The sequence below is a fragment of the Solanum tuberosum genome, unplaced genomic scaffold (genome assembly GCF_000226075.1).
Source record: "Solanum tuberosum cultivar DM 1-3 516 R44 unplaced genomic scaffold, SolTub_3.0 scf00531, whole genome shotgun sequence".
Lineage (NCBI taxonomy): Eukaryota > Viridiplantae > Streptophyta > Magnoliopsida > Solanales > Solanaceae > Solanum > Solanum tuberosum.
The window spans coordinates 21,525-33,920 of NW_006239449.1; the positions used below are offsets into that span (position 1 = coordinate 21,525).

Genomic DNA, 12,396 nt, shown 5'->3' on the forward strand with positions numbered 1-12,396 from the left:
TTACACCAAACTTTTATTTTTTACAAAAACACCCTCTATAGTAGTTGTTTGCGTTGTATTACATAATTTTTTACGTAAACACCAAAGTAGTGATGAAATTTTCAGTGAATATGAAAGTGATGATATGGTTGTTGATGAAAATGATGAACAATCGGCTCATGGTAACAAAGTCATGTGTTTTGTCTACTTCACGATGTATGTAATGATATTTGTTGCACTCACTCCAAACTATCACATTGCTCTAGTGTCATGGACACTACTTGTTATTTGTTGCAACGAAGATCCAATTGACTTGTAATACAAACTTATGGTTAGTATTGATAGTTTTTAAAACTTATGGGTATAAATCATATTTTTCTAAAAAAGTGAAATATATTTCCCAAATACTATGGCCGTTACATGGTGAAATTTCACCCAAATTTTCACCAAAATAATATTTGCCAAGAATATTTGGAAATCTATGGCCAAGTGCTAGTGTAATTTGGGATCATGATTTCAAATCTCAACTTTTCCAAAAGTATGATTTGAGATTTCAAATCATGATTTCAAAATTTTTAAAAATGTAAAAATTAACTCATAATTTATATTTTGTAAAATAAAAAATAAAAGAAAATCTCATCACTTATTTCTACGAGAAAAAGATTCATGTTTGACATGAAGATAATATTCGTACCATGTAAAAATATTATGTTAAAAATAATTAGTTACTGTTAATATTAACAAGTGATCAATTTTTATAAAATTATATGTATTTGAAAGTTTATAATCATAAATATTTATTCTTTTTATTTTTGTATGCTGCAATAAATGTACTCAAGTCTTTCTTCCTTTTGCTAATAACAAAATTAAGAAATTAATAGATTTTTTGTAATGGCAACTTCTAAGCCCCCAGCGCTGGATGATAACATTGATAACACATCTTAATTAATTTTTTAATTATTTTTATTCTATGATTAAACGCTTTAGGTAGAATTTATTTTCAGCTTATAAATGTCAAAAATAACCAAACTACTTTGGAATTTCTTTTTATAAGTTAATTATGCGGTTGACATTTTACATGAAACAGTAAAGCGCAAGAAGTGGAAAAAAAGGTCATATGTGTGGTCAAACGTAGAATGGCGCGCACACAAAATAATTCATACTTCAAAAGCACTAACTAATTGTTTGGGTAAATTGCTGACATCAAACTAGATTAATCAAATTATATAATCAAAAAAGTGAAAACATAATTATTCGTTTAATTTGACAAATAAAATGTTTAGAAAAAACTATTTAAATCATATACAAGTTTTTTCTCCATAAATTCAGTCCTTTAATTTATTAGGAGTAATAAAATAAGCATTAACTAAATGTAGTGATTTTTCTTTAAATGTAGTGATTAGTTCCCTTATTTTAGGAGGAGTATGAGGATGAAAAAACATCTCTTAATTTCATGGTAAATTTTATTATTATGCAACATGTTTTTACTTTTCTTTCTTTGAGATTCCTCACTGCCTTTCTCCTAAAGGTATCATATTTCTTTTCTCCTGAGTTTGTATTTTCATCTTTACAGTTTCATCTTTTTAATCTTTACTTTTCTAAGATTAAGGCTTCTGATATCATTTACGAAATAATTATATGAAGTATTGATTCCGTATGGTAATAATTTTCTCTTCGTTATGAAATAAATGATAATGTTTCAATAATGAGATCATTGATTGTGATTTAGTTTCATGTTTTCTTGTTATTTTATTGAATATTTTTTGTGAATTTTCGGATAGGAAAAGTAAAATTTGTTTGGATCTTTAATGAACAGGAATCAATACTTGGGAGATCGGCGGAACCTGCGTAACTTATTCTAACGCAGATCGTGACAAAGACTTTTATAAAAATGTCTTCGTCATCGAATGGGGACTCTCCATCATCAAATTCATCATCATCTCCACCAAATAATTCAAATAACAATTCATCATCTGGAAAAGATAATAGCTCTTCTTCTAATGGTAATAGTAATAATAATAATAATAATAGTAACAACAATAGCAATAATTCAAACTCTCAATCTCCCCCTTCGAACAACGATTCATCCTCTGGAAAAGATAATAGCTCCTCTTCTTCAAATAATAACAATAACAGCAACAACAATAATAACAATAACAATAATAATTCAAACTCTCAATCTTCTCCTTCTAATAACAATAATTCGTCATCTGGAAAAGATAATAACTCTTCTTCAAATGATAACAACAACAATGGTAACAACAACAACAGTAACAACGACAACGACGATGACAACAACAGTAATAATAACAATAACAACGATAACAAGTCACGTTCTCCACCAAAATCATCAGACTCATCAAAAGGAGGATCATCTCCTCCTCCTCCTCCTCCATTTTCTCCACCATCACATTTTTCTCCAAACTCTAGACCTCTTGCCCCTCCAAAGCCTCAATCAGCAAAGTCAGACAGTAAGGATAACAAAGCAGCACTCAGGATCGGAGTCGCAGCTGGAGCAGGATTATTATTTCTTGTCATGCTAGTTTTCCTCATCTCTTGTTGTAAGCGGAAAAAGAAAAGAAAGCATGATCAAATGGGCTACTACAGAGACAATTCTCATGGAGCCATGAGTATACTTCTTATCTTTATTTTCTTATTTTATCATATGCTTTAATTTTGACATAATATATTACATTAGAAAAGAAGAAGTGAAAGTATACCTATTTGGTTTATAGGCATGTCCATCCACAATATAATGTCACCCTTGATTAGACAATCACTCTTTTGAGAAAGCTTGTGCTACAATATCATGCCTCGAGTCCTTCGGGATGACTCAGTCCTGCATTATGTATTTTACAGATAATCATTACTATAACAACACTGGACAACATACGAACAATTGGCAGACTAACAACAAACTTCAATCAACTGACCAATTTCACAAGATGCCTCCTCCAGGTACGCAATCATGTTTATATGTATATATTAAATTTTGAACATCCATAATAAAATTCATGTTTTCGCGATTAGCAGGGAGTGGTCAAGTAAGTTCAGAGCATAGTTGGCCAATAGCACCACCACCACCACCACCGATGATGAGTAGTAGTGAAATGAGCTCGGCGGCTTTCTCTGGTCCACATCAACCTGCTCAACCACCTCCACATCCAGCAATGGCTCTTGGTTATAATCAAAGTAGTTTCACTTATGATGACTTAGCAGTTGCAACTGGAGGATTTACTAAAGACAAACTATTGGGACAAGGTGGTTTTGGATATGTACATAAAGGAGTGTTGCCTAATGGTAAAGAAGTTGCTGTAAAAAGTTTGAAATCTAATAGTGGACAAGGAGAAAGAGAGTTTCAAGCAGAAGTTGAAATTATTAGTCGTGTACATCATCGACATCTTGTGTCTTTGGTTGGGTATTGCATTGCTGGATCTCAAAGGATGTTGGTCTATGAATTTGTTGCTAATAGCACTCTTGAAGATCACCTTCATGGTATGTATATATTTTATTTTCAAACATGTTACTCACTCTCTTTTAATATGTTTGTGATCCCTTAAAAAAAGTTTGTTTATTTCCTTCTTCTTTTTTGACAACTCTTTAAAGACCACAAGATTTAAAGTCATTTTGACTAGCGTAATAATTGGGCGAGTTGAGTTAAAACAGATTAAGACAACAAACCAAAATTAGCTTGAGTCAAAACGGATCATAACCCAATACGTCCAATTTTTACCAAGTTTTATTTATTATTTAAAAGATTTTAGTACCTAATAAATTTTATTATTATTGTTATGGGTTTATATAACATATCAAATTAAAAATAAATAAATAAATATATATATATATATATATATTTATCATTATACTTGGCATTTTTTGAAAAATAACTTTTGTTATTTGGTGTTTGGAGTTTATCTCATATTTTGTTTGTTGAATTCATTTAGGATCTGGTCGTCCTCCTATGGATTTCAATACAAGACACAGAATTGCATTAGGAGCTGCCAAAGGTTTTGCTTATCTTCATGAAGATTGTAAGTTTTGAATTTTTTTTATTGTTTTTTTTCACTATTTGACTTATATTATATACGTGTATTTTCATATCTAAGTGTTTTTGTTCTTTTTTTGTATAAATTATAGGTCACCCTAAAATTATCCATAGAGACATCAAAACTGCAAATATCCTATTGGACGAAAATTTTGAAGCAAAGGTATTTCTATGTTATAAAAATACCAATTATATGAGGAATTTTAATTTCACTTAGATTCAGAAAAAATCAATATCTTGATTCTTACAATATTTTTATTAGGTGGCTGATTTTGGACTAGCTAAGCTCTCATCTGACAACCATACTCATGTATCCACCCGTATCATGGGAACTTTTGGGTGAGCATATTTTAAAATATTTTTTAAAAATAACATCTTTAATTTATTTTATTTTTCTATGTTAGCGTTTATAAAATTTTTGAGTTGATTTCTATTAATTGAGTGATCATATTATAAATCAACCACAAGATCTCCGTTCCAGTTTTATCTTCTACTGTTTTAATGCTAGTATTTTCTTGAAATGTGTACCTAATTTTTTAAAATTTTGAAAGTAATGTATTACGTTCAATTAGAATGAAATAATTGAAGTGTAATTATTTGTATGTATTGATTAATAGGTACTTAGCACCAGAGTATGCTTCAAGCGGAAAGCTAACTGAAAAGTCTGATGTTTATTCATACGGAGTTATGCTTTTGGAACTTATAACTGGACGTCGTCCAATTGACATGGATGGTGACGACGATACTTTAGTTGAATGGGTATGTACCCCTCCGTTTTAATTTATTCAATTTTTCACGTGACATGTTTTAATTTATGCTACCGGTTTATATGCAGGCAAGACCTATTTTAATTCGTGCAACAGAAGGCGGAAATTATGATGAATTAATAGATCCACGCTTAGAGGGAAACTTTGATGCCCAACAAATGTTATGTATGGTGGCATGTGCTGCTGCAACAATCAGACATTCTGCAAAAAGACGTCCAAAAATGAGCCAGGTTAGTTTATCTCTTGATTTTTCTTAACCGTTACTATATTTTTTTTGGTGAGTAAATTTGAAGTAATGTTTTATTTTGGTGCAACTTTTCTTAGTTGTTTTTATTGTGATTATATTACTATTCCTTTGAAATATAAATAGGTAATCTAATGATATCGTTGAAAAATACTAATTAATGAATCACTTTACATATTATTAGGTTGTACGTGCTTTAGAAGATGATGTTACCTTGGACGATTTGAATGAGGGAGGAAAATTGGGTCACAGTGCAACTCTCAGTTCTGGAAGTTCTGAACCAGATGGAGGTTCATATGATTTAAAGAAATTCAGAAAATCCAGCATGTCGAGTCAAGAATACTCAAGCAGTGAGAACGGTGAATCTCGTGAATTTCGTCAAAACAAGAAGTAAACAATATAGTCCTTAATCAAAATTATTGCTCTTGACAGAAAAAAGGGTGGTTACTTCAATTCTCCATATAATTATAAATTGTATTTATTTATGTATAATTATTAAATTGTAGATACAACACACAATCATTGACCAATTGAACTTAATCGCAATTCGCAAAGATGATTTAGGTACTTAAGTTTGGTCTCTTGGTGGAATAATAATATTCTTCTATCATGAAACTTAGGTGATTGCAATTTTATGTTTGAATTCTTCATGAGTTAGTCATCAAATTTTGTTAAAATTGGAGAAATAATTGATGTGCATTTAGTTCGCACAATGCAAATTCGTTGGTGTTATACTGTTTAATTAGTTTTTTTTGGATGTGTAATTGATATTTTCTAGGCAAGCATCAACCCCTATTGCTCATATAGTCTCATTGTTTGCCATGAATGAAGATAATTTAATTCAAATCTCAAGTCATTAAGTATGTTTGATTTTTAGATATGAATCTTATTATTCATACAATATTTCATTAAGCGTGTAATTTGTTTTAAACATTTTACAACCATTAATGGGTATGAATAGATTCAAATGATTAAAATCCATAACAAAGTCTTAATATCATTAAAATGTTTATCCAAGGGTTTTCTAAAACATGGTAGTTCACCATAACTCCATTCACTTTCACTGTTAACCATCACCTATCATCCACAACCACCATCGATGTCATAAACCCAATCAATCATCACCATTCACCACCATTAGCCATCATTTACAATCATTGCCACCAACCACCATTACAATTCGCTATTACAACTATCAACCACCACTATATAACGTCATCCGCTTTCATCATTCACCAACGCCATTAACTATCACTATCATCCACCACAATTACTTGACAGTACCAATTACCACGATCAACAACCACTATTAATTACTAATATCAGCCATACCATCACTAGCTACTATCAACAACCACCACCATCTCCCAATTCAATCCTCATTTGACACCCATCACACACACACATATATAGAGAGAGAATTAATTTATTTAAGTATAATTCTTAAATAAAGATAAGTTTGATTATTAAGATGTTGAGCAAATAATAATATAAGTTATTTAGTATTCAAATCTTAATACAATATCTTAATATTTAGATGTGTGTTTAAATTCAGACATATTAATCTTAATAAAAACAAATGATGACAATTGTTTTAGACTTTTCATCAATATGAACACGACTATCCGAGCCCAGATATCTATGGAAATATATTAGTACATACTTAAGATGACGTGCATTTTAATTAAATTTTCGACGAACTTAGAATATATAACTAATCTTGTTATAACGAAAAAAGATAATTCCTTAAATGTGTAGATATTCACTTTCAAATACTATCTATCATCTTTTCAAAGTTTAAAAATACTCGTTGTGTCTAATTTCAATCATATTTATGGTCAAACGATTCCACTAAAATAAATAAATTACAAACAACTAGGGAAATAGCATGAAATGTTTTTGTTCTCATACATCAATTTCATTCTAATAGTAAATAGAATTTGTAGAAGGTGTTATCCAAGCATAATCTTTCATGGTTGAGAATTGATTCTTTGCTACTTAGATAACTTTTTTGAAGTTAAAGTACCTTCAAAGTACACATTTCAAATTTATTTGGTCATATATATTCTTTGGTGAGAGATTGCAAGGATTTGTTTGACTATAAACTATTTCTTTTCTTAAAAAAGATTTCATAATACTATTGATTATATATATCAAAATGAATTTTAATTTGTTTGAAGATGAGTTTTCAAACTTGAAAAACTTACAAAATATTTAACTTATCATAATGAAATTTTAACTTTCAAAAATATTACTCATATTTTAAAGATATTGGGCCATTTTCCGTATATTATAAGCTACTCCTTTTTTCCTTTTTTTTTTTTCAGCGAACGAAGGAAATTTATTTCATGGTATGTCGTGTACACATCCCATTGGTTACTGACCTCCGTTTTCTTCAACTGTAAATGTAAAATAGTCTTCGGTTAAACCGGATCCGGTTTAATATTTCACCCTTATAAGTTATATATAACCCTCTTCACTGAACTTGTACGTCCGAGGGGAGATCGAGAGATCTGTAATTCGATTCGCTGCTACCCAATATAAATATATTCAATCACTTTGTGTTCTTCATTCACCGAACCGATCCCACCTTTTTCCGATTACTTTCCGATCCGACTCGGTTACACTTCTATTTATCTGTATCCTTACAGATCTCAGCTGTCGTCTCAGAAATGGCTCAGCCTTTGGTGAAGAAGGACGACGATCGCGATGACGAAAGTACGTTTTTTATTTGAATTGTAGCACAAGCTTTTGTTTCATTCCTCATGTTAATTTGTCGGTGGTTTTGCATTTAATTGATTGGATTGTTGCTTTCGCTTGTGATTTTCGATTGAGGCTGAGTATAGATCTGCATTGTGGATTAGATTCTTCGTTGATTGTTTGTGTTCAAGTGAATCTGGACGATAGTGAGTCTGATTACAGTGGAATACTTGTGAAATAGCTTTTGTTACTTGCTATTTTTTCTCATTTCCTTCTGACAGCTATTCTCAATACTGCAAATACGTAATTCAGTGATAAATATCTATACGGTATATTTAAATTTAGGATCCAAAAGAGGTGCGGTGTGTGTGTGCTTGAATGATGTTGGGGAAGTTAGTTTGCTCAGATTATACTGTGTAGTTTTACACTGTAGAATAGTCGTTTTCTGCTCAGATCTATCTAAAGTAGGATTTAATATGTGTTTGAGTGATGAATTGACATTTTCATGTTGGATTTCTATGACAATACAGTGGACTATTCCCCGTTTATGGGGATTGAGAAGGGTGCTGTTCTTCAGGAAGCTAGGGTTTTCAATGATCCTCAATTGGATGCAAGAAGATGCTCTCAGGTATGGTGTTCTATTTTTTTGAAATAAAAAATGCTGTGCAAAAGTAAATTAACTCTCATTCTGTTTTGGTGGCATGTCAAGCTGGTTAGACTAATTTGTTCATCTTGCCTTTATTTTCCGGTTCTTCAGGTCATTACAAAGCTTTTGTATCTTCTGAATCAGGGCGAGGCGTTTACAAAGGTTAGCTCTAGAGCTATTAGTTTTGGCAGTAAAACATGTATTCCTTTATTTTTTTGGCACGACTGTACAATGACATTTTACAAATTAAATGCCCCAAACTGTGGAATCAACCATGAATGCTTGTGTTAGGGTAGGCTGCCTACACCACATGAAATCCTGCATGAACGCAGTGTGCTTCGTACACCAGGCTGCCATTTAAATGCCCCAAACCACCATTTAAAGAGTATAGAGAAACGTTGAAGAAATAGAGAGATGTGTGACGTTGGCTATCTTAATAAAGCAACTGTATTTTATGAGAAAATGTATAAAGGTTCTGAATTTTCATTTGCGGGGATAATACTTGATTGTGAGTAACTCCTCCATATGCGTATTCTGTTGTTCTTGCACGATGAAGGTTATTTTTTTTTCATGAATTCTACTTCACTTTGCACCTCAGAAAACAATTTTTTTATCCGGATTTTTGTGACCCTACATAGAATTGGTATTAGCTGATCATGTCTTGTTATCTGGAGGTTATATCACATGTGTTTTACCTAGTCAAAAAATAAAACAAGGAAGTGGATAATATCACATGCTATTGCATGTCTGCTTGAAGTGAAGGGTAATTTTCAGTAATGCATTACGTATAGTGTGTCAGTATGATATGTTTTTTCATGTTAATGATTAATGATCTCGGAAGCATCTCAATGCTGCTATTCAGACACTAGTCTGATATGGTCGTGAATTATTTTCACATTATGCAATGATCAGCAGTTACAATTTTGGAATTTATTTATCTGGCTAGTCATATGGGAAAATTGCGTACATCTTTAAACTAAAGTTGATTAGCCAAATTGATCGAATGTAGTCAAACAACAGACCAATATGTGCAATGGATCAAAGAGAATTTCCCTTCCTTGAAGTGTTTCTCCTTTCTTTACTTCATCTCGGTGCCCCAATTTAGAACCATACCATTTCTTTGCTCTACAATGTTTCCTTTTTAATATTCCTGGAGCCATTTGCTAGTGTTGTAAATTCTTGTTTTAGCCCATATAGATTTTCTGTCACGTCCATGATATGGATCTTTGAAAAGAGGCTCTTCTTATTGCCATTTTGAATTTGCAAACTGAAGCAAACTAAATATTTCTGTCTTTTCTATAATTGAGAATTCTTAGTCCTTCCCCCTTAGGACATAAAGGGGAAGTAGCGAGATTACAATCTCCTTCGTGGGAAATCCACGTAAGCAGTCGTTCCATCTTATCTCTTTATGTCACTTTGATGACATTCTCTCTCTCTCTCTCTTCCTGTGAGACTGCCACTTAAGTTGTTTTAATTTGTAGGTTGAGGCTACAGAAGTATTCTTTTCTGTCACAAAACTCTTTCAGTCAAAGGATATTGGTCTCAGGAGAATGGTGTATCTGATAATTAAAGAGCTTTCTCCCTCCGCAGACGAGGTTAGATACCTAATTTCTTCTTTTTTTCTTTTAAGGTTACACTCCTCCTATGAATGAAATTAACATGTGGTTTCATTGCCTCCAAAAGGTTATCATTGTTACGAGCTCTCTTATGAAAGACATGAATAGCAGAACTGATATGTATCGGGCAAATGCTATTCGTGTCCTTTGTAGAATCACGGATGGGACACTTCTCACCCAAATAGAGAGATACTTGAAACAAGCCATTGTTGACAAAAACCCTGTTGTTGCAAGTGCTGCCCTTGTGAGTGGAATCCATTTGCTTCAGGTAAGGTTTCAAGAACCCTTTTTCATTTTTTGCTCTGTTGGTGGAATCTTCCTAACTCTCCTTGGCCTATGTTTCTTTTCACAGACAAACCCAGAAATCGTGAAAAGATGGAGCAATGAGGTACAAGAAGCTGTTCAATCAAGGGCAGCTCTTGTACAGTTCCATGCACTGGCCCTGTTGCACCAGGTATGTTATTTGTTATATAAAATTTTGCTTTGAATTTTTATTCATATCATGAAATTTTTGTTTGTTAACACAATCATATTGAGTAAAACCTCATAATTAAAGTGTTGAAGCCCCCAAGGGTTGGTTCAAGTGGCAAAGGTTGGGGGACTTGTGACTTAGGTCACGGGTTCAATCCCCATGTCATGCAAACTAAGCTTGATATTTAAGTGGAGAAGGGTAGAGGAGCGGACCCATTATCCCTGAATTTTGAAAGTCGCCCTTGGTCTTGAGGGTTTGCCCTGGATAGATTTCATGGTCATAAAAAAATTTAAGTATTGAAGTTGAGGGTAAGTTTTAGACTCATATAGAACTTTTATTATTGTTATTATTAGCATTATCTTGATATATTTTTAACGTAATTTTCAGTTATATTTTATTTATTATGATGATGACATGATATAAGATTAAATAAAGAAATGAAGATTCATATAGCTGACCCCAACTTGTTTGGGACTGAGGCGTAGTTGTTGTATACTGTATTGAAGTAGTACTAGTCCTCATATATCTGTAGTTGATTCATGTTCTTAAATATTAAAATATCTTGTGGGTTCCCTTTCATTCAGTGGTCAGGTTTAAACATGCTTTTGATCTCTGGTTTCCTACCACCTTCTAAAGTGTTGCATTTTTCCATATCTACTATTCATTAAAATCACAGCAGTACTAATTCTTTCATTTTTTTTGGGGGTTCTTATAATGTTTTGAAGATTAAGTGGTAATAGATCATATGGAAGGTTATGTTTTCCTGGGTCTTTACATGTGCAAGGTTCACACTCTTGATATGATTTTCTTTCTGCTTTTGCAGATTCGGCAAAATGACCGTTTAGCTGTTAGCAAGCTAGTTACCAGTTTGACAAAAGGGAGTGTCCGCTCGCCTCTAGCTCAATGCCTTTTGATTCGCTATACTAGTCAGGTGCCTTCTTTTCCCCCTCAATTCCCGTCAGTTTTAGTATTAATCTAATTATTTGATTGGGCTTTTGCCTACTGGAAAGAAATCCTAATTCTGGATTATTTATGGTGTGTTGGAATGATAAATTTTCAGGTTATAAGAGAATCTGGCATTAGTCAAACAGGAGATCGGCCATTCTATGACTATTTAGAGAGTTGCCTTCGTCACAAAGCAGAAATGGTTATTTTTGAAGCAGCTAGGGCAATCACAGAGCTTAACGGTGTGACTACTCGAGAATTAACTCCTGCTATTACTGTCCTACAGCTCTTTTTAAGCTCTTCTAAGCCAGTTCTTAGGTTTGCTGCTGTCCGCACTTTGAACAAGGTGATTCATCTGTGTATTCATTGGTCTACTACTTCTATTATGAATGATTAATTTGGTAACTGTGATTTAATTATTTAGTCGAATGATGCACACTAACCAATGCTTCCACATCAGGATAACCCTATCTCTGTTTTGTAAACACATATTTGAATTTAATTCTCTATGATATTGATTTTTATGCCACTAAAAGTAGTGTACTGGTTGGTTTCAATACTACCTTCTTAAACTTTGTAACTGAAGAAGCTTAATTTGCAATTTTTGAACCATGTATAGGTGGCAATGACACATCCTATGGCTGTGACTAATTGCAACATTGATATGGAGAGTCTGATTTCTGATCAAAATAGGAGCATTGCAACTCTGGCTATCACAACTCTACTCAAGACTGGGAATGAATCTAGCATTGATCGTCTAATGAAGCAGATCACTAACTTCATGTCTGACATTGCTGATGAGTTTAAGATAGTGGTGGTGGAAGCCATTAGATCATTGTGTTTGAAGTTCCCCCTTAAGTACAGATCATTGTGAGTAATCATGAATTTCTCTTAGAAACCTGGATATCAGTATATAATATATGTATGCAAAGCTTAACATGCAAAAAAAAAGGGGAGGGGGGGGGGGGTCCATTTTTTTTTG

General features: G+C 32.6%; 2 protein-coding genes across 2 annotated transcripts in view; both read left to right on the top strand.

The window, feature by feature from the left end:
• Nucleotides 1-2,150: 2,150 nt before the first annotated feature.
• LOC102582719 (putative proline-rich receptor-like protein kinase PERK6) lies at nucleotides 2,151-5,488 on the top strand. Its single transcript, XM_006365030.2, has 9 exons — nucleotides 2,151-2,609; nucleotides 2,839-2,937; nucleotides 3,013-3,474; nucleotides 3,924-4,010; nucleotides 4,117-4,187; nucleotides 4,287-4,363; nucleotides 4,642-4,783; nucleotides 4,860-5,021; nucleotides 5,220-5,488. Exons 1-9 carry the CDS (start codon nucleotides 2,516-2,518, stop codon nucleotides 5,427-5,429), a joined length of 1,404 nt encoding a protein of 467 aa, XP_006365092.1. The 5' UTR covers nucleotides 2,151-2,515; the 3' UTR covers nucleotides 5,430-5,488.
• Nucleotides 5,489-7,510: 2,022 nt separating this feature from the next.
• Nucleotides 7,511-12,396, top strand: part of LOC102583052 (coatomer subunit gamma) — a 9,844-nt gene continuing 4,958 nt past the window's right edge. Inside the window, exons 1-9 of the mRNA XM_006365031.2 lie at nucleotides 7,511-7,753; nucleotides 8,266-8,363; nucleotides 8,493-8,543; nucleotides 9,863-9,976; nucleotides 10,065-10,265; nucleotides 10,350-10,451; nucleotides 11,293-11,400; nucleotides 11,530-11,760; nucleotides 12,034-12,284. Of these exons, the coding sequence (XP_006365093.1) occupies nucleotides 7,708-7,753; nucleotides 8,266-8,363; nucleotides 8,493-8,543; nucleotides 9,863-9,976; nucleotides 10,065-10,265; nucleotides 10,350-10,451; nucleotides 11,293-11,400; nucleotides 11,530-11,760; nucleotides 12,034-12,284 (1,202 nt within the window). The 5' untranslated portion in view covers nucleotides 7,511-7,707. The remainder of the gene's footprint in view (nucleotides 7,754-8,265; nucleotides 8,364-8,492; nucleotides 8,544-9,862; nucleotides 9,977-10,064; nucleotides 10,266-10,349; nucleotides 10,452-11,292; nucleotides 11,401-11,529; nucleotides 11,761-12,033; nucleotides 12,285-12,396) is intronic.

Coding starts and splice junctions, on each gene's coding strand:
- LOC102582719 (XM_006365030.2), top strand. CDS start 2,516: ATGCTAGTTTTCCTCATCTCTTGTTGTAAGCGGAAAAAGAAAAGAAAG. Junction 4,188..4,286: donor ACGAAAATTTTGAAGCAAAG/GTATTTCTATGT, acceptor TATTTTTATTAG/GTGGCTGATTTTGGACTAGC. Junction 4,364..4,641: donor CGTATCATGGGAACTTTTGG/GTGAGCATATTT, acceptor ATTGATTAATAG/GTACTTAGCACCAGAGTATG.